The 23,276-nt window shown below is 43.8% G+C and overlaps 1 protein-coding gene across 6 annotated transcripts in view; it reads right to left on the reverse strand.

Annotated features, from left to right (window-relative positions):
* The window catches only part of pard3bb (par-3 family cell polarity regulator beta b), a 920,021-nt gene that overhangs the window by 657,009 nt on the left and 239,736 nt on the right, over positions 1-23,276 (reverse strand). For all 6 annotated transcript variants that reach the window (XM_060930186.1, XM_060930187.1, XM_060930184.1 and 3 more), the window contains exon 4: positions 6,821-7,025. In XM_060930186.1, the coding sequence (XP_060786169.1) occupies positions 6,821-7,025 (205 nt within the window). The remainder of the gene's footprint in view (positions 1-6,820; positions 7,026-23,276) is intronic.

Raw genomic sequence — 23,276 nt, forward strand, 5'->3', positions numbered from 1 at the left:
TTTGAAACTTCCACATCATTGCATTCCGTTTTTATTTACAATTTGTACTTTGTCCCAACTTTTTTGGAATCGGGGTTGTAGCCATCACAATTTGGCCCTTGTCAAAGTCGCTCAGGTCTTTACGCTTGCCTATTTTTCCTGCTTCCAACGCATCAACTTCAAGAACTGACTGTTCTCTTGCTGCCTAATATATCCCACCCCTTTGACAGGTACTAATTAATATGTGATCAAATGTTATTCACTTCATTTGTCCATGGTTTCAATGTTATGGCTGATTGGTGTACATTAGTTCTGGTGCTTTTCAGGATAAATGGAAATATAATGTTTTAAAAGCAAGTGGTTATAATAAGGAAACAAATATTGCAGTCTATCGCAATCAAAAGTTGGAGATGAATCACTACCATTTATAATGCCTTTGAGATTCAAAAAGGTACGTCCTTCGAAACAGAGTGTGGTCCATTTCAGTTTTGAAAAGAGAAACGGATAATACATCAATATCTGTCAATGATATTGATATCGGTTTAATCGACTCTCATTAAGTTGAGTCTCAAGAATGTCAGATATAGAATTACGAGCTCAACTGCTCGCACCGTTATGCCCCAGGAGTGTATACGTGTACATGATCTCTCCCTCCATGCACACCACAGACCTTTGTACGACTCTTCAATCGTGACAAAGTGCTTATTTACAGCCGTGGCAAATGAAGAGCGGGAAAAAAATATATATATATTACTCCGTCAGCCGACACATCCGCTTTGTTGTAGAAATGGGAGAAACTGGGAGGTGGGCTCAGGAATGTATGGCTCGCAATGAAAAAAATCCATTGGCCAACACATTAAACATGGTTACCAGCCCGTGTCTGCTATTACAATGAAACGTGAAACATAAGGAGGGGATTTACAAGGCAACTTGAAGAGCAGGACAGAAACTCTCACACACAACCTCATGCAGATCCACATTTCCTTCACTTTCAACGTTCACCAAGTTTGGATTCGCGTATACGGCATATCCTACCTCCCTCACTTTATACGACACTGGGGGATGCCGGCACATGTTTTTTCCATTGCCTACGACATTTATAAGCCTGTGGCATAAGATGGAGCTTTGAGGTCAAACGAGACACATGCTCAAACAATTACCACAGCCAAGCCTATTACAAAAAAAAAAAACCCTGACAGAGAAATCAGATCATTTAAATTATTAGCTGTTTTCTCTGCCGCTGCTCCTCTTTGATAATAGCATTTGTGTGTAAAACTTTGTTCCAATCCTCGCCTCTGTGAGAGACGTGATTAGTATCGTATACCACATCCCATATGCTGCACAACAGGATGATGTAGATAGTAAATTTACCCTAACATGACAGCGAAACAAATCAGAGTCACACAATTACGCCGGAGGAGTCTGAGACACAGAGAGAGCGAGAGAGAAAATTTACAATTTAACACGACACCATGTTCTTTCTATTACCAATCTCATTATCCTCCAAACTTTAAAGCAATGAGAATCTGTCATTACATTCCTCATTAACTTCTAAACAAAGAACTCGTCAAAGACGTCTGCGAAACATCGACACTTATAAATGAGGCTCTTGCAGACTACCAATGGAATTTTAAACCTCGACGATCTTCGACGCCAGCGACACAGCTGTATCCGAGAAATCCTTCAAGCTCTGACAATCCAATCTACTCCTTCTGTAAAGTTAAGAGCAGATTTAAGACCCGGTCCCATGATACCGATAACTCCAACTATAACTAAAAATCAGTCCCCTGCTGTTTATGTGGTCGGTGCTCACGCCAGACCGATAACGATACCTAAAACCCAGGTCTGGGCTAATACGTATCCGTGAGATTGCTTCTGGAGAGATTTTTCCAGGCCGGGACCTGATCCGATCCAATAAAACATCTGACCAATCAGGTAACTGTTTACATGTGACGTTGTCTGAGCACGTCCTGTATTTCCCTGGGCATCTTTGTAGCGTACATCCTTGTTGCATCAAGTCACGGAATACGGATTCACGGAAAATAAATACAAAGTACGGCTCTTTTATTCACGGATATGTGATTTTCCATGAAATATCAATCGTAAATTAATAGACCCCTTCGCAGTAAACGTCATTCATACGTAAGCGGAAATTGCGTGCGCAGCCTGGACCCAAAAAAGACTCAGAAATGCCTAGTTGTTGTGTTTTCGGGGGTCAGAATCGTAGCAGTGATGGGGTTAAAATGTTAAAATATTTAGTTCCAAAGGGGCGGCACGGTGGTGTAGTGGTTAGCGCTGTCGCCTCACAGCAAGAAGGTCCTGGGTTCGAGCCCCGTGGCCGGCGAGGGCCTTTCTGTGTGGAGTTTGCATGTTCTCCCCGTGTCCGCGTGGGTTTCCTCCGGGTGCTCCGGTTTCCCCCACAGTCCAAAGACATGCAGGTTAGGTTAACTGGTGACTCTAAATTGACCGTAGGTGTGAATGTGAGTGTGAATGGTTGTCTGTGTCTATGTGTCAGCCCTGTGATGACCTGGCGACTTGTCCAGGGTGTACCCCGCCTTTCGCCCGTAGTCAGCTGGGATAGGCTCCAGCTTGCCTGCGACCCTGTAGAAGGATAAAGCGGCTAGAGATAATGAGATGAGATGAGATTTAGTTCCAAATGTATTCAAGTTCTCCTGCAGACTCGGGGTGCATCAGTGTCAGCGCGAACTATCCGTCGACATTTGAATGAGATGAAACGCTATGGCGGAAGACCAAGGAGGACCCCACTGCTGACACAGAGACATAAAAAAGCTAGACTGCAGTTTGCCAAAATGTACGTGAACAAGCCAAAATCCTTCTGGGAAAACGTCTTGTGGACAGATGAGACCAAGATAGAACTTTTTGGCAAAACACATCATTCTACTGTTTACCGAAAACGGAATGAGGCCTACAAAGAAAAGAACGCAATACCTACAGTCAAATATGGTGGAGGTTCAAAGATGTTTTGGGGTCGTTTTGCTGCCTCTGGCACTGGATGCCTTGACTGTGTGCAAGGTATCATGAAATCTGAAGATTATCAAGGGATTTTGGGTCGCAACGTAGGGCCCAGTGTCAGAAAGCTGGGTTTGCGTCCTAGGTCATGGGTCTTCCAGCAGGACAATGACCCCAAACATACCTCAAAAAGCACCCAGAAAAGGATGGAAAGAAAGCACTGGAGGGTTCTAAAGTGGCCACCAATGAGTCCTGATCTGAATCCCATCGAACACCTGTGGAGAGATCTTAAAATTGCTGTTGGGATAAGGCATCCTTCAAATATGAGAGAACTGGAGCAATTTGCAAAAGAAGAGTGGTCCAAAATTCCAGTTGAGAGGTGTAAGAAGCTTGTTGATGGTTATAGGAAGTGATTGATTTCAGTTATTTTTTTCCAAAGGGTGTACAACCAAATATTAAGTTGAGGGTGTCGACAATTTTGTCCGACCCATTTTTTGAGTTTTGCATGAAATTATATCAATTTTGCTTTTTTTTCCTTTTTGTTTTAATCCAATGCACACAAAGGAAATAAACATGTATATAACAAAACGTGTAAACGCAATAATTTTCTGGGAGATATGCTTCATTTTCTGGAAAAAAAAAAAATCTGGGGTGCCAACACTTTCGGCCATGACTGTATGCCTCATGATAGTGGGGTGACAATATGTGTGACGACAATATGTGTGACAAATTGCTGTATATTTTTAAACCAATCCGAAAGAAGAATTCTCAATAGAATTTGACCGAAGCGGAAAACCTTTTTGTAAAGCAAACGAGCGACCCTTACCATTACATGCTGCTCGCCGAGCTTTGAGTCCAGTGAAGCTGTTTAATTCATTATCTTAATAAGTCTTAATAAGGCACGCGAGCAGTCCGGAGCGCGTCCGAGAGTCCTGCGCGAGGAAGGAGTTTTTGTCGAATATATCTTGGATTTTACATGAATACTATGTAGGAAGTTGTTTTGAACACGCTCGAAGAGAAAGGCGAGTCTGGGGCGATCTGTACTCGCCATTATATTTCACAACTCGCGTTTGGCGAATGGTTAAACCACACGCTGCAAAAATGTATTTTGCTTCGGTCAAATTCCGTTGAGAATTCCTTCTTTTTTTCGAACGAACAAATACCTGAAATATAAAATAATTGATAGTGTGTATGAGAAAAAGAAAAAAAAACGCTTTGGACGAAACGTCTTAACTATTGGACGAAACGGTCGTTGGATGAAGTGTCCTGTATCTTTTTGAAGTCCAAGCTGTACAGTATGACCCGGAATAACGTGCTACGACTTGGGGAAAAAAAAAAACGTCCATGCCTATTCAGGTGAATCTGGATTTACCTTGGTGAATTAAGGCTTGGTCCCACAATACAATAACTACAACTATAGACCCCTTCGCAGTAAACGTCATTCATACGCGCGCAGCCTGGACCCCAAAAAGACTCAGAAATGCCTAGTTGTTGTGTTGTCGGGTGTCAGAATCGTAGCAGCGATGGGGTTAAAATGTACAGAATTCCAGCAGGATCTCACCCATTCCAAAAAAAAAAAAATCGCCGACGTCTATGGCTACAAGCCATCAAACGTGTAGACTGGGATGAAAGCACCATCAAAAATGCGCGGGTTTGCAGCGCCCACTTCATCACAGGTAAGATCAGGCTATTTATTAAATCTTTCTTTTTTATTCTTTCTAGTCTTCGTTTATTGATGTAGCAACATACTTTGGTAACGTTTGTCTGATTAGCTGGGTCATAGTTACACAATGTAATGAATATTGTTAGCATGTTAACTTAGCTTTGCGTGCAGTTTTGTTTGTAGGAGAGGTCTCGCTTGACTCAAGCAGTCCAGATTTTGTGCCATCGTTATTTGTGTATGCCGAAAATCACAATTTTAAAGCAAGGATGGAAAGGTAAAATTGTGTGCCCTCGCTCTAAATGCCAACTTACGTTGACTGCTCTAACCTACTGTAGCTCCCGCCCCGTTCAGTTTCATTTCTGTTCTCTGCCTCTCGCTTTTTACGCAGCTCTGATTTCTCTTCGCTGCACTCTTTACACTATCATTCCTTTCATGCCATTACCTCCTGCAAATTGCTGTTTAGTGTTGGTATTTGCTGTTGGAGCTAAAGCCACATTGCCATCACATCACTGGCATAATTTGATTAAAACAAAATGAATATGAATATCCCATTGTTAATCAAGTTGTACATGCCCGCACATAACAATCCTATGCGTCTAAAGACTTTCTTTAGGCACGAAGTTTTTCGTGGGTGTACACTGAAGTCTTGTCAATAAGGTACGAGTATGTATCTGGCCATTGTATACCAGGGAACTTACTAACATCGTCCGTCCACTCTTTAATTAAATGCGGATCCGGTAGGCGATGTCCACTTGTTAGAGTTAACTTATTTATGTAGCATTCTCGATCTTGTAACGACAATTGTTTGGCATAATCTGACAGCTCATAATGCCGGTCTATGGGCAGCGCCATTGTTTCTGAGTCCAGGCTGCGCGCGCATCCTGGCAACGGTCGGTTTGTTTACAAACATGCGAAGGGGTCTATAAAGATGACTATAAATAAATCAGCCCCCTGCAGTTTGTGTGATTGGTGCTCACACCAGAACGATAACGATCCCTATAGCCCAGGCCTGGGTTTATCCGCATCACCGAGATTGCTTCTGGAGCAATTTTTCCAGGCCTGGACCTGATCCGATAAAACATCTGACCAATCAGGTAATTGCTTACATGTGACGTTGTCTGAGCACGTGCCGTTTTTCCCCCGGGCCTATTTGTGCATCCTTGTTGCATCATCAAGTCACGGAATACGGATTCACGGAAAATAAAAAATATAATACAAAGCACGGATCTTTTAGTCACGGATATGTGATTTTCCATGAAATAGCCATAGTAAATTAATAAACATACTAGACAGGGACACTCTAACGAGTGCAAACCCCGCCTTTTCCCTATTAAAATACATTGGGCGAAAATTTCGAAGTTCTGCCATGACCTTGACCTTTGACCTCCAAAATTTAATGGTTTCCTTCCTGGGTGATTGGCAACACATGTACAAAATTTGGTCCAAATCGATCCATTGGTTCTTGAGATATCTTGCAGACACACAGACAGACAGACAGACAGACACACACACACACACAGACTGACGCAGGTGAAAATAATAACCCCTCCGACTACTGTCGGCGGGGTTAATAAACGCAGGCAAGATACTTTAATTATGAACTTCAGCAGTCCAAACATTTGTTTTAGACTTCTTCATTTTTTTTTTTTTATCCGTGATGCATCATCCGTATAAAATCCGTAACCAAACTGTAATGCGATGAAACGTCCGTGACCGATCTGTACGCTATTTTCATCCGTATTAAAATCTGTAACCACTCCGTATTTTCTATCCTTTTTTTTTTTATTACATTTCCGTAATCCGTGACCTATCCGTTTTGCATCAACCGACAGAGTATGCGCTTGGGTTGCTTTCAAGTCCAAGCTCTACAGTACGACCCGGAATAATGTGCTACCACTTGGAAAAACCTTCCATGACTATTCCCAAGTTGGAATATGCATTTATTTCGCTGAGTGGCAGGACCAAGCGATATTATAGTTGGGATTATAGTCGTGGTGTGACTGATCCAGACTGGAATTAAATTCAGGCAGAGGTATATAGTTATAGTTATCAGTGTTGTGGGACCGGGCCTTTAATACTGTAGATCATGAAAAGCAAGCGCTTTTTCTTTTTTTTAAGCTGTCTCTTTCTTGTGTGGGCTGCCTGGCATTATAAAAATTATTCCCCAGTCCGATCATGCATCTGAATTTGTTTATTTAGGTAACATACTGGCTTTAAGGGCGGAGGAGTTGACTTCGATCTCTCCTCCTCGGATTGGCTGGAAACAGGCCAGTTCGGCGTCGTAGGGCTCAGGGCTCGGCTGTCCTGGAGCGCCACCGCCGTTCGTATTGATGTTAACGACGCCGATGCTGCTGTTTGCGGGACTCGTCGCTCCCCTTTGCCGGGCCTCTTGTTCCTCGTACACTGCGATCAGCTAGAGAGAGAGAGATAGAGAGAGAGACATTCAGTACAAATACACACATCGCTCACAAGCATGTGCAACTCCACACACTGAAACTAACACTTTTAAGCGAATTCCACAAGAAAGAAAGAGAGCGAGAGAGAGAGTCAGGCTTTGGTGAGCTACCTGATATTCATATTTAAATTGTTTAATATGCGTTTCAGCACTCAAGAATCTTTGCCGAAGAACGTTTCTGCACTTTTGTCCTAATTAGAAATGCCAGGATAAGGAGGAGGATATGCAAATTTAAACCGCTCCTGCTATACAAAGAGCTAGCCGCCAGCTCACCAGCCTGCATTTCTCACAAACACAAATAGCATTCAGTGTTAGACTGTCGTATTCTCAGCTATTTATACAACCGCAACCAAATCTAGCATAAAAAAAGGAGCATATATAGCAATTCGGGAGCATCACACCTATGAATCTGTTCATTGTTAACCTTAAATAAGGTTGCTAGCTCAGCATGGAGGCTGCGGTTACAAGATTCCAGGTCGCACGTTTTCCTCTTACTCACTTTTTTTTTTTTTTAACAGGAATACTGAGTGTGTTGGTTTAAAAACCGAAAATAATTCATTTCGCTCCCTGATAGCCAATTTGACCCAGATGCCAATCTATTTACATGAGGAGACGTGGATATTCGTAACTTTAAGATATTTTAAAATGTTCTACTCCTGTTCTTTCCTCATTCTCATCTCATCTCATCTCATCTGTAGCCGCTTTATCCTGTTCTACAGGGTCGCAGGCGAGCTGGAGCCTATCCCAGCTGACTACGGGCGAAAGGCGGGGTGCACCCTGGACAAGTCGCCAGGTCATCACAGGGCTGACACATAGACACAGACAACCATTCACACTCACATTCACACCTACGGTCAATTTAGAGTCACCAGTTAACCTAACCTGCATGTCTTTGGACTGTGGGGGAAACCGGAGCACCCGGAGGAAACCCACGCGGACAACATGCAAACTCCGCACAGAAAGGCCCTCGCCGGCCACGGGGCTCGAACCCAGACCTTCTTGCTGTGAGGCGACAGCGCTAACCACTACACCACCGTGCCGCCTCCTGTTCTTTCCTCATAAAATAAAATAAACTTTGAGTCAAAGCTAATTAAAGGCTCTTAAAAGTGCACCTTCTGGATCAGCATGCTATAGAGGATGTTTAAGGAGCCCAACATGGCCGGTGTGCGATGAGGTCCATCGGAAGACTATCTGCATGTGTGTACACAGCACACACACGGTGTTATATAGAGGAATCCCGGGCCATTCACAGAGCAAACCAGTCTGCATTTAGACCTCTGCGTCTTTGTGTGCATGGTGTGTACACACTGGATGTACAAACATTAACACAGAAAGAGGAGTTTGCTAGCAAAGCCAGAGGCTTCCTGCCTGCAATGCTGAGAACGAACAAAAACAGCAACATGGAATTATCTGAATAAAACACTAACTGTGGTAGAGGGTGGGAGAAGAAGTGTGACAAAGGGGGAGTTCATGTACGAGAAGAAAGAGGGGGGGAAGAAGAGGAGTAATGAAGTGCAGGAGAGAGAGAGAGAGAGAGAGAGAGAGAGAGAGAGAGAGAGAGAGAAAAGCCTAATGACAAAAGCAGTTGGCGAACCATCTATTCATTATCTTCCCCTCTCCTTTTCATGTGCCGCATGCAGTCGTAACACGGCCCTCCATCTATTCTTTCTCCAGTCAGCCCCCAGCCCATCAGTCCATTTATTCTGATCATTTTCCTTTATTAAACTTTATATGTTAAATGTACAGAGAGAGAGAGAGAAAGAGAGAGAGAGAGAGAGAGAGAGAGAGAGAGAGAGAGAGAGATGAGCCAGGCTATGATCTGTATGAAACGGGTTTGATTTATTCACAGAGGTAGGAGAGGAGTGCAACACTTCCTCCATGCTGCCACAGGAGGAGGGAGCGTGGAGCAGTACAAATGTCATTAATCAGCACTGGCAGAGGAAGACGAAGAGAGGGATAGAAGCAAACCAAGAGCGAGAGTGATGGAAAAGTACGGCCTGATCTAACACTGCCATTCAGCTTCGCAGCGTTTGGATTTCTGCTCACGGTGCCCTGTGTGAATAAAATCTACAGGCTGACTGATGAAACGTTTTCCAGGTATCGTCAGTGATTTTGGAGCCGGTTTAAATTTCAGAGTTCAAGCAAGCGCAGCCTTCAGGGTCTGCCTAATTTGCATTCATTTAGTTTTAGTTACAAGTATGCACGCTAAAATAGGAGGAGAAAAAAAAATTTTGTTTTTACTTCATAAAATCTGGAAATCAAATATTCACGATGCTACAGTAAATATGAAACAGATGGGACCTGGAAAAACAGTTCAGCTAGTCAAGTCAACTTTATTGTCAAATATGCTATACATGCTCGACGTACAGCACAGGTGAAATTTCAGTCCTCTCTGACCCACGGTGCAAACAGGCAATGCAATAAATAAAAATAGAATAACTGAAAAAAACAAACAATATAAACAGTATAAACACTCTAGATATGAACTAGACATCGACTAAACACTCATACACACACACACACACAAATTGGTTCAAATAACCAAACAGTCAAGGGCACTTGAGGTATAGCAGGTAAACATGAAACATGAAATAAGCAGTATAAACAAACTAGCAGCTGTTAAGGTGAGGTAGTGCGGAATAGTGCAAATGATTCCGCACTACCTCATGATGTGGAATAGTGCATATTCATCTCATCTCGTTATCTCTAGCCGCTTTATCCTGTTCTACAGGCTCGCAGGCAAGCTGGAGCCTATCCCAGCTGACTACGGGCGAAAGGCGGGGTACACCCTGGACAAGTCGCCAGGTCATCACAGGGCTGACACAAATGGCCCTTTTCCACTACCCTTTTTCAGCTCACTTCAGCCCGACACGGCTCGTGTTTCGACTACCTCAGAGCAGCACGACTCAGCTCGCTTCAGCCCTGCTTAGCACCCAAAACTCGCACCGTTTTGGAGTAGGGCTGAAGCGAGCCAAACCGAGCCGAGTGGGGCTAGGGGCGTGAGGAGACACTCCCCTGTGCACTGATTGGTGAGGAGGAGTGTCCTCACACGCCCACACACGCCCCGCGAGCACGCTAGGATCTGTAAACACCGTAAACCCGGAAGAAGGAGAATTACGAATTACGAGAATTTCTGAAGCCTTATGCGCCTCGCCTCATCTATACGCTCTTGCCAGTATCTGTTGGCGTTGTCGGTGACAACAAGCCACAGCACCAAGACCAGCAACACTAACGACTCCATGTTTATTGTTTACTCTCCGGGTCGTGAGACTACCGCTTAAAAGGTCACTGATGTCAATGTTTGCGCTGCCTAACGACATCACGTGACGTCCACCCACTTTCGCTAACTCCACCCAATGTGTCCACCCACTTCCAGCCAGCACGGTTCAGCGCGGTTGTAGTCGAAATGCAACTCCAACAGCCCCACTCAGCTCGACTCAGCACGGCACGGCTCAGCCCGACTCAGCCGCGTTGGTAGTGGAAAAGTGGCAATAGACACAGACAACCATTCACACTCACATTCACACCTACGGTCAATTTAGAGTCACCAGTTAACCTAACCTGCATGTCTTTGGACTGTGGGGGAAACCGGAGCACCCAGAGGAAACCCACGCGGACACGGGGAGAACATGCAAACTCCGCACAGAAAGGCCCTCGCCGGCCACGGGGCTCGAACCCGGACCTTCTTGCTGTGAGGCGACAGCGCTAACCACTACACCACCGTGCCGCCCCCAGTTCAGCTATTATACATGATACTTATGGTTGTGTATTCTGTAAACTCAATATATGCCAAAATGATTAAAATATCCTTAAACTGCAGAATCTCGAAAATCCTGCCCCCGCCTTTTCCCTTTTAAAAAGTGCATAGTGATCTACATTAGCAGTACATCAGGCTGGAAACGGCTCATCCTGCTAATAGCTTGTGTATCCAGTACCTGCTGAAACACAGCCAGGACAAACTCCTTCATTAATTTTAGCCTGAAAATGAATCTGAAAGGATGAAAAACGAGCCAAGGTATGAGAGCTTTCTGTTATGTTGACTGTTTTAACGCCAAAAGCTGTTTGGAACCATCATGTTTGCATGTAATTTTATTTTTTTTCATTTCAAAATGAAAAATGAGTAAAAACACGATGTACACAGACTACAAGGGAAGCCCAGCTTCCTGTAAAATGTCACGAAACGTTCGTCTGTTAAAGTGTATAGTGGTATGCAAAAGTTTGGGCACCCCTGGTCAAAATTGCTGTTACTGTGAGCAGTTAAGCAAGCTGAAGATGAAATGATCTCCAAAAGGCATAAAGTTAAAGATGACTCATTCCCTTTATATTTTAAGCAAAAACTTTCATTTTCATCTTTTACATTTTCAAAATGACAAAAAATGAAAAGGGCCCAAAGCAAAAGTTTGGCCACCCTGCATGGTTAGTACCTAGTAACACCCCCTTTGGCAAGTATCACAGCTTGTAAACACTTTTTGTAGCCAGCTAATAATCTTTCAGTTCTTACCTGGGGGATTTTCACACATTCGTCCTTGCAAAAGGCTTCCAGTTCTACAAGTTTCTTGAGCTGTCTTGCATGCACTGCTGTTTTGAGATCTATCCACAGATTTTCAATGATGTTTAGGTCAGGGGACTGTGAGGGCCAGGGCAAAACCTTCAGCTTGGGCCTCTTGAGGTATTCCATTGTAGATTTTGAGGTGCGTTTTGGATCATCGTCTTATTGTAGGACCCATCCTCTTTTTAACTTCAAGTTTTTTACAGATGGTGTGATGTTTGCTTCCAGAATTTGCTGGTATTTATTCGAATCCATGCTTCCCTCGACCAGTGAAATGTGCCCTGTGCCACTGGCTGCAACACAACCCCAAAGCATGATCGATCCACACCCATGCTTCAGAGTTGGAGAGGTGTTCTTTTCCTGGAATTTGGCACCCTTTTTTCTCCAAACATACCTTTGCACATTGTGGCCAAAAAGTTCTATTTTGATTTCATCAGTCCACAGGACTTGTTTCCAGAATGCATCAGGCTTGCTTAGATGTTCATTTGCAAACCTCAGACGCTGAATTTTGTGGCTAGGATGCAGGAAAGGTTTTTTTCTGATGACTCTCCCATGAAGATCATATTTGTTCAGGTGTCGCTGCATAGTAGAACAGTGCAGCACCACTCCAGGTAATGGTGTCAACAATAATCGATTCGGCAATGCATCGCAATGCGGGGCATGGACGATTCAGCACCGATTCGGCAACATGCCAGATCGATTCAGCGTATTAAAAAAAAAAACTTCCGTGGGCATTTCCGGAGCAACATCACAGACATGCGCAGTCTGTAGCTGCACGCCAGTCGAGAGAGCACTAGCTTAGCAAGATGGCTGAGGCGGAGGAAGAGGACTGCGAGAGACAGGTTATTATTAACGCTAAAAACACTAAACAGCTGTAATTTGTTTTCTTTTTCATATTTGAAACTCTATAACATTCAATTTTATTTTGTTTAAAACAGGAATGATACACACAACAGCCAATAAAATGTTGTTCAGTATCTGATTGCTTGTATTGCCTCATGACTACTGAAAAATTTGCCTTGCTTTCAGTAAAATTTTAACGCATCACAATGCATCGTAGAATCGGATTGAATCGAATCGAATCGTAACCCTCCGAATCGTAATCGAATTGAATCGTGAGGGCTGTGCCAATGCACACCCCTAACTCCAGGGTCTGCTAAATCTTTCTGAAGGTCTTTTGCAGTCAAACAGGGGTTTTTATTTGCCTTTCTAGCAATCCAACGAGCAGTTCTTTCAGAAAGTTTTCATCATCTAATTTCAAGCCTTAAATTTTCTTATTCTATTGGCAGATAATGTTGCTCATTTTGAAAGAAGCAAAATTATCTACCAATAGAATAAGAAAATTTCAGGCTTGAAATTAGTAAAAGCGTCTCAAAGTAAGCTAAATAATCTTATATTTGAGTTCTAGTAAACTTCTAATAAGAAATAATAGATCAATTCACCCATATTAAAGATATTTTCTCTCAACAAGAAATCATTTTTTGCAGTGTGTTGCTTTGTACAAGGGAAAAAAAAACGTGGTTTAGGAACATTAAATGTACTTTAAATTTGTATTTACACTACTTAACTTTCTTATTCCAAATCGATATTTTGTGCTAGAAAGTGCTCAGCTTTAAGGCTAGTTCGTCCAGCAGTTATTTCCTGCTGGTCGTTATAACCTGATAACGTGATTTTTTCCCCCCATAGAAGTCTGTGGAAGCACGACCCATTGAAAACCCGTTAATATTCAGCGTCTCTGTAGTTTAATGCCACTGCGGGATACGCTTTGCTCTCAATGCAGCAAAACTAGACATTATGCTTTTAAAACGTAATAAACGGCTTCACTGGGGGTCTATGGAGAGTCACTGACAGTAAAGGCCAATTTATGCTGACAACGCAGTCCTCGCAGACGGTGTCGCAGATGGCGTCTGCGTAGCCCCCCCACCTTCGCAGACGCTCTGCGCGCACCTCCCAAAAATTGTGACCACCGCAGAAGCCTTGCAGACAGCGTCGCAGACAAGAGGGCTCTGATTGGTCCACTCTACATCTGCTGTACACGCACTTCCGCTTCCCTTCTTTCCTGGTTTGGTTTGTTTTCACGACCGTCATTTTTAAAAACACGAGCGAAGATGGAGCAGCACGAAGAGCGGTTGATCGAGGAAGTGAGGAAGTACGTACATCTATACGACTCCAGTTCTAGTCATTATAAGTAACCGGAGGATAAACACTCCACTAACCACACCCACCAACTACTCCTAGCGATTTCGCGCCCCCTTGTGTTGTGGTGGTGAATAACATCGCGCACGCCTATTACTCCCCGCTCAACGATAAATTACATCTGTCTGTGAAAAGCTATCTGCGAAAGCCTTGTCGCAAGAGCATGCAGAGGCCTTAAGGCGGGACTGAACGCTGGGCTTCTGTATGATGACTGGAGGAACTCACAAATCTCTTTTGAATGTCACGTGACTGACAGCGTTTTAAAATTATACGTCACATCGAAGGGATTCAAGCTCAGTCCATGTGGTGTGTTGGCAAGTGAAGTCAGGATACTAGCTGCTGCTCATTCTTGTTCTTTTCCTCCTAATATACAGCTCCTAGTTCCATTTGTACGTATATACTGTTAATAAAATTGTAAATATAGGAGTTTGTGACTTTGTTACTTGCTTTTGTTTTGGTTCAGTAAAGGCTGTTTGTTTTAGGGGGAAATCTAGCCAGCTAGCTAGCTGTTAGCTGTGCGAAATGGCAAATGTTGCTACTGTTGTCGACCTGATTTTGGAGAAGACGTGATGCTATTCCTTACAAGGAGAGGCTCAAAATTAAACAACAGATCAGATCAATGCCCAAGATCAATTTCATTCAAAAGTCAGGGAGACACAATCGCTCATTTTTAGCTGTCTCGGTATGACAAAGTAATGCCTCGGTCACAACCGGACGTACGTGCTCCTACGGCCGGTCTACGTGCAAAAAACGCAAGAAACGCACGGAGGGCGCGCGTGTGACGTGCTGATTTTCGAGCCGTAGACTGACTGCAGAGGTTCTTTGTCATGTCAAACAAACTCTACGGGTGCTTACGGTTTTTTCAGGTTGCAAGACAAACTTACGGCCAACGTGCGTCTTTCTCCACGAACAAAAAAAACGCAGCGATTTGGGAAACGCCAAAAATCGCACGGCCAAAAAATTGTACGTCCGGTTGTGACCTAGAAAAACGGGAGTGCTTTGACCAAGAGAATGTACTGCTGGCCTTGTCTCTTACGACCATCCCGGGGATGTATTATTTGATCAAAACTGGGTTTTGGAGATTTGGCCAACTTTGGCAGGGCATACAAAAGGAATGAGAAAAACAAGGAACACTCAAGTTTACTTGGCAGAGTTGGAGTAGAACACGTCAGAATTCACATATACATAAACTGACAAATAAGTGACTAATGACAAATCACAAATAATTGAAAATTTTTATTACGTAGACCTAAAATTGAGCTTCCCTTATTTCAAGACCCACCAGCCACCACTGGTTCCAACATATGGCTAGGCTTTGTCTTTATTATTTGGATGCTAGCAGTTTAAGGCGGCACGGTGGTGTAGTGGTTAGCACTGTCACCTTAAAGCAAGAAGGTTCTGGGGTCGAGCCCAGTGGCTGACGAAGGCCTTTCTGTGTGGAGTTTGCATGTTCTCCCCGTGTCCGCGTGGGTTTCCTCCGGGTGCTCCGGTTTCCCCCACAGTCCGAAGACCTGTAGGTTAGGTTAACTGGTGACTCTAAATTGACCGTAGGTGTGAATGTGAGTGTGAATGGCTGTTTGTCTCTGTGTGTCAGCCCTGCGATGATCTGGCGACTTGTCCAGGGTGTATCCCGCCCATCACCCATAGTCAGCTGGGATAGGCTCCAGCTTGCCTGCGACCCTGCACAGGATAAGCGGTTACGGATAATGGATGGATCAATTGATGTTGGTGGTTTACCTTATTTGCTTTCCCTCCCTCCAGGGTACCACCAAGATTGGCATTTTGACAACTGTTGGGATGCAAGGAAAACTTTTCATTTTAGCTGAATGAAGAACTTCCAACCTGATTTTTGTGCTGCGTTCATGTGCTATGGGAAGATGATATTTTCCAGTTGGGAAGTGGTATTTACCAGTGTGTTGTGTTCACATGATTTTGTTGTCGTTGACAAATTAAAGATGGTGGACCAGATTCAGAATCAGGCCTGTTATTTGGCTAAAACAATTAGGCTACGTTCACACTGCAGGCTGAAGTGACTCAAATCCGATCTTTTCGCCCATATGTGACCTGTATCCGATCTTTTATTGACAATATGAACGACACAGATCCGATTTTTTCAAATCCGACCCAGGCCGTTTGGATATGTGGTCCTAATTCCGATCCCTATCCGCTCTTTTCATATGCGACTTCAGTCTGAACCGCAAGGTCGCATTCATCCGACTTACACGTCATCAACAAGCCACAAACGTCACTATTCTGCGCTGAAGTAGGCGGCGGGTCTCTCAAAAAAAGTTACAACAACATGGCGCATAATCACGGGCGCAGATAGAGGGGGGGGACTCGTCCCACCCAGATTTAAATTCACCTCGTTCGGTCCCCCCCACTTATAGGGAGGAAAAAACGTCTATGCTGTCTTTCTTTGTATAAGGCAAACCTCACGGAAAAATCAAAAGACTAATTACCATTCGGTTTATTGAGGTGCACAGCAGTACAAACATAGTTGCAACAACTCACATAAAACAAAGACTGATATTCGGTTGGTTGAGCTGCGCAGACTGCACAGGTTGCGAGCTCGAGCTTGGTTGCTATGGTTACTAACAACAAGTTTGACAGGCATATCGGGGTTGGGGTTGGTTTGCTGGCAGCTTTGTCCCCCCACAGTTTTTTGTCCCTCCCAGTTCAAAAAAACGTATCTGCGCCCGTGCGCATGACATCAATGCGAGGGACGCTTCGGGCTGTGAAGGTTCTGAATCTTCTCAATGGAAGGACGCAGAGGTTAGGGAGCTGATTTCCATTTGGGGGGATGCAGCTATTCAAGCTAGATTGGATGAGTCATACCGCAACCGGGCGGTTTTACTTCCGTAAACACTGGCCATGCTCACTGCGTGTGACGTCGTCGTATCCTGCAGTGCGCATGCGGAACACTTTTAGGTCGCTTTTCGTTCATACTGAGGATCACATACAAGTCGCATATATTTGTTAATGTGAACGACCTCACAAAAAAATCGGATTTCACAAAAAAATCGGAATTGAGCATTAAGCCTTGCAGTGTGAACGTAGCGTTATAGATTGCCTTGTTCATCAGCTGCAGCAGGAATATGAGTTATCAAAAGTCAAAAGGTAAATAATGCTGGATATTTCCTGATCATGACAAGTAGAGATTTTCTTAACACATTGAATGCCACGCAGTTTTTGGAAATTTGGCTGTAGCCACAATGAGAGTAGCCAGTATCTAGATCATTGTTGGCGTTCTTTGGACAGCCACAGAATATTTTGTATTAGGCTATAATATACATAACGTGACTCGTTTAAAAGGTGACAGTCAGCTTTCCGTAGGTGAAAACCACTTCTTTCTTGGTTCATAAGCTAGTCTTGTACCGCTCACCGCCATGTTGAAAAGGTTAAAGTTCATCTCATCTCGGCAACTCGTGTATCAAAATTTTCTACGAGTTGCCCGGTGGAAAATACCACAAGAGGGGGCGTTCATGTGTGCTTTCCATGTCGGCGCTTGGTATTTACCATAATTCCCATAGCACATGAACGCACCATTAAACTACTCAAATTTACAGTGCACAATTTTCCCCCCACCCAACTAAAGCATAACTGCTTTTAACAAAACTTTGTACAAAGTGAGGAAATATTAGTCTCTGTAAGGACCAAAGAGAGCTGCATTGTTTGTAGAGACTGTAATTAGGATACAGAAAGAGTGATTAAGGTCGCGTGCCTTGAGTAGCGGCCAGCTCGATAGAGCAAGTCATTTAAATTGAGGCCATTCTATCAGTGTACCGGCCTCGTACACGAACTTGTTCTCACCCGTACACACAGCCAGAACAAATCTCTGCTGTGTTCTATATTAATGAACCGTCGCCTTTTGCTCACTGACCCAACCATCAGGATCAGGCTACTGGGCTTGGACCGGACTGAGAAAAACACACACACACATACCCATGCAGACAGGCCTGGAAACTTCACAGTGGCATCATACATCACTTTGCACTCTGACATGAAAATTGGATCAATAGCCAGTTATCAAGAGGTGCTGCTAGACAGGGTAAGTGGCAATGTCATTCTCTGTCCTCTGCTCCTTATTCGACTTCGAACTCGAGCACCACCCAGACATGCCTTATATTCGTCGCCTGGGAGGCGTCACGGTTCGGATTTACCGAAGTTCTGAGAAAGCGAGCTCATCGATATCCGATTCAGTCGGCGCTGGAGTGGCACGGTCCTGCCGCACTGCTTAATGACTGTTATTTCTGCAGGCTGTCGAGGTGTTAATTAGCACGGATGACAAGGTAAAAACTGCAGGGGGGCCAAGATGGAGAGATCTCGTTATGTAGACTGCTGCAGAAGGGCTGACTCACACGCAACCCACCCACCCACACACACATACAGGTGTGTCGACGGTTAAATTGCATCTGACAATGGAATCAGAACCTGTCAAGCACGATAACACAACTGCCTCCATTAGGCAAGGAAGACGACAGACAAAAAGGGAGCAAAGAGACGGAGAGAGAAACACATACGAGTCAGAATGAGCTCTTTTCCAACACATCCTCCTTCTATACACCTTTCCACACCTCTCATCTCCCGCATAGCTGCCTTTCGACAGGAGGCGTAATAAAGTGGCTGGAATCTGTTAAAAACTCCTTTCTTGCGACTGATATCAATAAAGCCTAGGTCACAACCGGACATACGATTTTTTGGCCGTGCGATTTTTGGCGTTTCCCCAAATCGCTGCGTTTATTTTTGTTCATGGAGAAAGACGCACATTGGCCGTAAATTTGTCTTGCAACCTGAAAAAAAAAACGTAAGCGCCCGTAGAGTTTGTTTGACATGACAAAGAACCTCTGCGGCCAGTCTACGGCTCGAAAATCAGCACGTCACACGCGCGCCCTCCGTGCATTTCACGCGCACCCTCCGTGCGTTTCTTGCACGTAGACCGGCCGTAGGAGCACGTGCGGCCGGTTGTGACCGAGGCTTAAGATAACATGGACCAAATGCACCACTGAATGGTAAGAGTGAAAAATTACAAATAACTAGTGTCACAACCTTAAATCAATCGGAGTCGAGTCATCAGCTAATAAGAGATCTCATCTCATCTCATTATCTGTAGCCGCTTTATCCTGTTCTACAGGGTCGCAGGCGAGCTGGAGCCTATCCCAGCTGACTACGGGCGAAAGGCGGGGTACACCCTGGACAAGTCGCCAGGTCATCACAGGGCTGACACATAGACACAGACAACCATTCACACTCACATTCACACCTACGGTCAATTTAGAGTCACCAGTTAACCTAACCTGCATGTCTTTGGACTGTGGGGGAAACCGGAGCACCCGGAGGAAACCCACGCGGACACGGGGAGAACATGCAAACTCCGCACAGAAAGGCCCTCGCCGGCCACGGGGCTCGAACCCGGACCTTCTTGCTGTGAGGCGACAGTGCTAACCACTACACCACCGTGCCGCCCTAATAAGAGATTGTCTGAAAAAAAAAAAAAAAACATGCACAAATTAGTCCTTCACGTCAGTACTAAAGCCAGCTATTCAATTTTGGGCTCAATTGCTTCTGTCTCAGTCAAGACACACACACACTATAAAAGAACTCTTTAGTCACGAGTTGAGATCAGCGGTCTTGGAACACGTGATCTGACAAAATTTCTGATTAAAACCTCACAGTGCTAAAATAGGGAGTGTGGCACAGGATGAAGGGAAACTCACAGTACAGCTGTATAATACACACACTGTATGATCGTAGCAATGGCAAAACCAAAAGGAAACCTCGCACTCCGTGATGACGTAAGCAAAACCTAGCAATTTCCTTTAAGCGCAGGACAATCTGACAACACTGACATGCTATCGCAGTCTGTTTTGGAGCTGATCATAAAGCGTGACTGCTGATATCGAACAGTAAAAAGAGGCTTCAGGAAGATGAAGTTAAAAAAAAAAACAATCAGGGAATAAACCAAGTAATTTTTTTTTTTTTTTACACATCTTTAAACTTGAGCTTAGGGTGACGTTTGTATCAGCAGACTTGTAGCATACACTACCGTTCAAAAGTTTGGGGTCACTTTGAAATGTCCTTATTTTTGAAAGAAAAGCACTGTTCTTTTCAATGAAGATCACTTTAAACTAATCAGAAATCCACTCTATCCATTGCTAATGTGGTAAATGACTATTCTAGCTGCAAATGTGTGGTTTTTGGTGCAATATCTCCATAGGTGTATAGAGGCCCATTTCCAGCAACTCTCACTCCAGTGTTCTAATGGTACAATGTGTTTGCTCATTGCCTCAGAAGGCTAATGGATGATTAGAAAACCCTTGTACAATCATGTTAGCACAGCTGAAAACAGTTGAGCTCTTTAGAGAAGCTATAAAACTGACCTTCCTTTGAGCAGATTGAGTTTCTGGAGCATCACATTTGTGGGGTCGATTAAATGCTCAAAATGGCCAGAAAAACGTCTTGACTATATTTTCTATTCATTTTACAACTTATGGTGGTCAATAAAAGTGGAAAACACAAAATTGTCTGGGTGACCCCAAACTTTTGAACGGTAGTGTACGTTCAGGAATACACTTTTTTCACGAAGAGACAAAGTCCAAGGCCGGCCTGAAAAGAAAAAAAAAAAAACACCACCACTATATAACCATAATGAAATGCTAAAACTGATCACATTAAAATGAAATACCAGTGTTTCTCCTACCATTATACTGGGGGGAGGGGCAACGCCAAAAGTCCCCACACACATTTTAAAAGAGATACGCAGAACCTTTATTTTTAAATACATTTCCATCTCCATCCTTGACTCTTGTATGCTGCATAAATGGGAATTTAAAAATCTCATCTCATCTCATTATCTCTAGCCGCTTTATCCTTCTACAGGGTCGCAGGCAAGCTGGAGCCTATCCCAGCTGACTACGGGTGAAAGGCGGGGTACACCCTGGACAAGTCGCCAGGTCATCACAGGGCTGACACATAGACACAGACAACCATTCACACTCACATTCACACCTACAGTCAATTTAGAGTCACCAGTTAACCTAACCTGCATGTCTTTGGACTGTGGGGGAAACCGGAGCACCCGGAGGAAACCCACGCGGACACGGGGAGAACATGCAAACTCCACACAGAAAGGCCCTCACCGGCCCCGGGGCTCAAACCCAGGACCTTCTTGCTGTGAGGCGACAGCGCTAACCACTACACCACCGTGCCGCCGAATTTAAAAATATATAATTATATTTTTGAGAGTTAAAATCGACTGCGAAGTTGGCATTCGAGCTGCCCCGCTGAGCCAGCCAGCCCTGAGTGCGTGACATCACAGCGGTAACTGGTTTTAAGGCCGAGGCCTCTGACAGCTATAGACCAAAGCCATACTCGGCAGGCGAGAGTGGTTGCAATGGCCTCTTCGTTCGGATTTATTGGAAATTCTTCGGATTCCTCAGATAGTAATACATCTGACTGTGATAGTCCTGAAATTGGAGTGTGTGTACATGCGACTGCTATACACGAAGAACTGTATCGGTTCGAAGCATTGGAAAGTGAATCCGATAGTAACACGGCGGCCCCCACCTTACGAAATGAAGCAAGAGAACAAAGCTGTTGAGAGAATTGGATGGAATTGAACTGACAGTCTCATGTGACTCTCATTAAAACAGGATAGGTGTTATAACTTATGCAACGTGCATGTACATGCATGCGTTTTCACTGATAAAACGTAAAAGGCTAATGAAATAATCAGATGAGCCGAGACAATCACATTCTGAAGCAAATTAAATAATCTTATACCGGTAACTTAAATGCACAATACAAGTTGCATGTATTAATCTAAATGCAGGTAAACAACGAGTGTTATGTAACTAAATGAGAGTCGCATCTTACCCGTCTGTGTTCTCGCTTCTTGACGGCTGACCTTGTGGCCGATTGTTTTGAAACAATTTGACTTTCAGTTCTTCGTTCAGTTCCCCGTTCATTCGCTTCTTCCACGTAAGGGTGAGATATTGCTGCTGAGGCGAGCATATCCAACGGAGAAATCAGACGGCTGGTCCACTCATTCACCATTTTCTCCATACCGAGTACTCCGCCATTACTGCTCGGCTCACACTCCAGGAGAACTGGTGCAACTGAACTTACTTTCCTTTTCTTGTACTTTTCTTTTCCTTTAATTGTTGGTCCTGCACCCTCTTTCAATACGGGCTTTTAACCAACGCTCCTCAACAGATCAGAGGTTTCGTACGAGTCTTCAGTAAAATGTGCCCGTGAATTTCTCGCAAAACGCGTCCAAATCTTTGCAGTTTGAACATTCTTGGACCGTGAATGCAACGTAAATCCACCTTCTGTCGTGTTGTTCCACCCGCCAGCAACACATCTACGTGGCATGGCGATAAATCAGCTCAAAATGGAGGATCGGAGTTGCAGTCAGCTCTGTGTTTTAGTCTAGCGGAAATGGCGATGAGACCGACAGCCTTCTTGCTGTGACGTCACGGACATCAAGGTCATTCACTCAGACGGCTACCTATATGAATCATTTTAATCATAAAAATTACTATATTAGATTTATTGTTAACGCTTAAAACTATTCCTGTGCCATTCTTGAGGTCTCAAGGCATTTATAAACAAAAAGTGAGCCCATGGTTCTGTGAATCTCCTTTAAGGACTTTCTAATTAGAATTATCAAACAATTAGAACTGTAAATGGTTCATATGCCACTTTAATCTCTGAATCACTACAGTATAATGCTTTCATTCATGAAAGTATTTTTATTTGCAAATAATTTCGTGTCTGCAACTCAGCACGAGGTAAAAATTGCTCTAATTATTGTTCTAAAATAAATGTGAAGACTTAAAGCTAGACTGCCTTTCAAGTTTAGGTCATAAAAAGAATTTTCCCTGACACAGAATTATTTTTGTTTAGTGGACCGAAAGCTACTGAATTTGAATCACAGGCTTCCAATTTTATGAGGTTTTAAAAAAAATTATTATTAGAACAATTAACGAATTTAGGGCCATGTGGCCCTAAATTCTCCCCTATTTTTTCTTGCTTCACCATGACGCAATACAAGATAAACTGTGAGTGGTAAAAGAGAGCAACTGGACTTGCCTGAAGATTCTTTAAGATGTTTCACCTCTCATCCGAAAGGCTTCTTCAGTTCTGTCTGACTAACTAACTAACTGACCTTTCGGATGAGAGGTGAAATGTCTTCAAGAATCTTCAAGCAAGTCCAGTTGCTCTCTTTTACCACCCACAGTTTACTATGACCTGGCTGACTGAGAATCTTCACAGGCAATACACATCATGTGGCGGGCCTTCCCCGTTCGTCCAAGGCATTGTGAGGTACGGTACAAATTTGAAACAAGAGAGAAAAATGGAGGATGCAAATGAAACGTCAAAGACCGACTACAGTAACGGAAAGCAAGAAGAAAAGACGTTATGTTGCGAAGGAAAGGAAACGCAGGACCAAACTAATAAATATC

This window comes from Neoarius graeffei, chromosome 9 (assembly GCF_027579695.1).
Source record: "Neoarius graeffei isolate fNeoGra1 chromosome 9, fNeoGra1.pri, whole genome shotgun sequence".
NCBI lineage: Eukaryota > Metazoa > Chordata > Actinopteri > Siluriformes > Ariidae > Neoarius > Neoarius graeffei.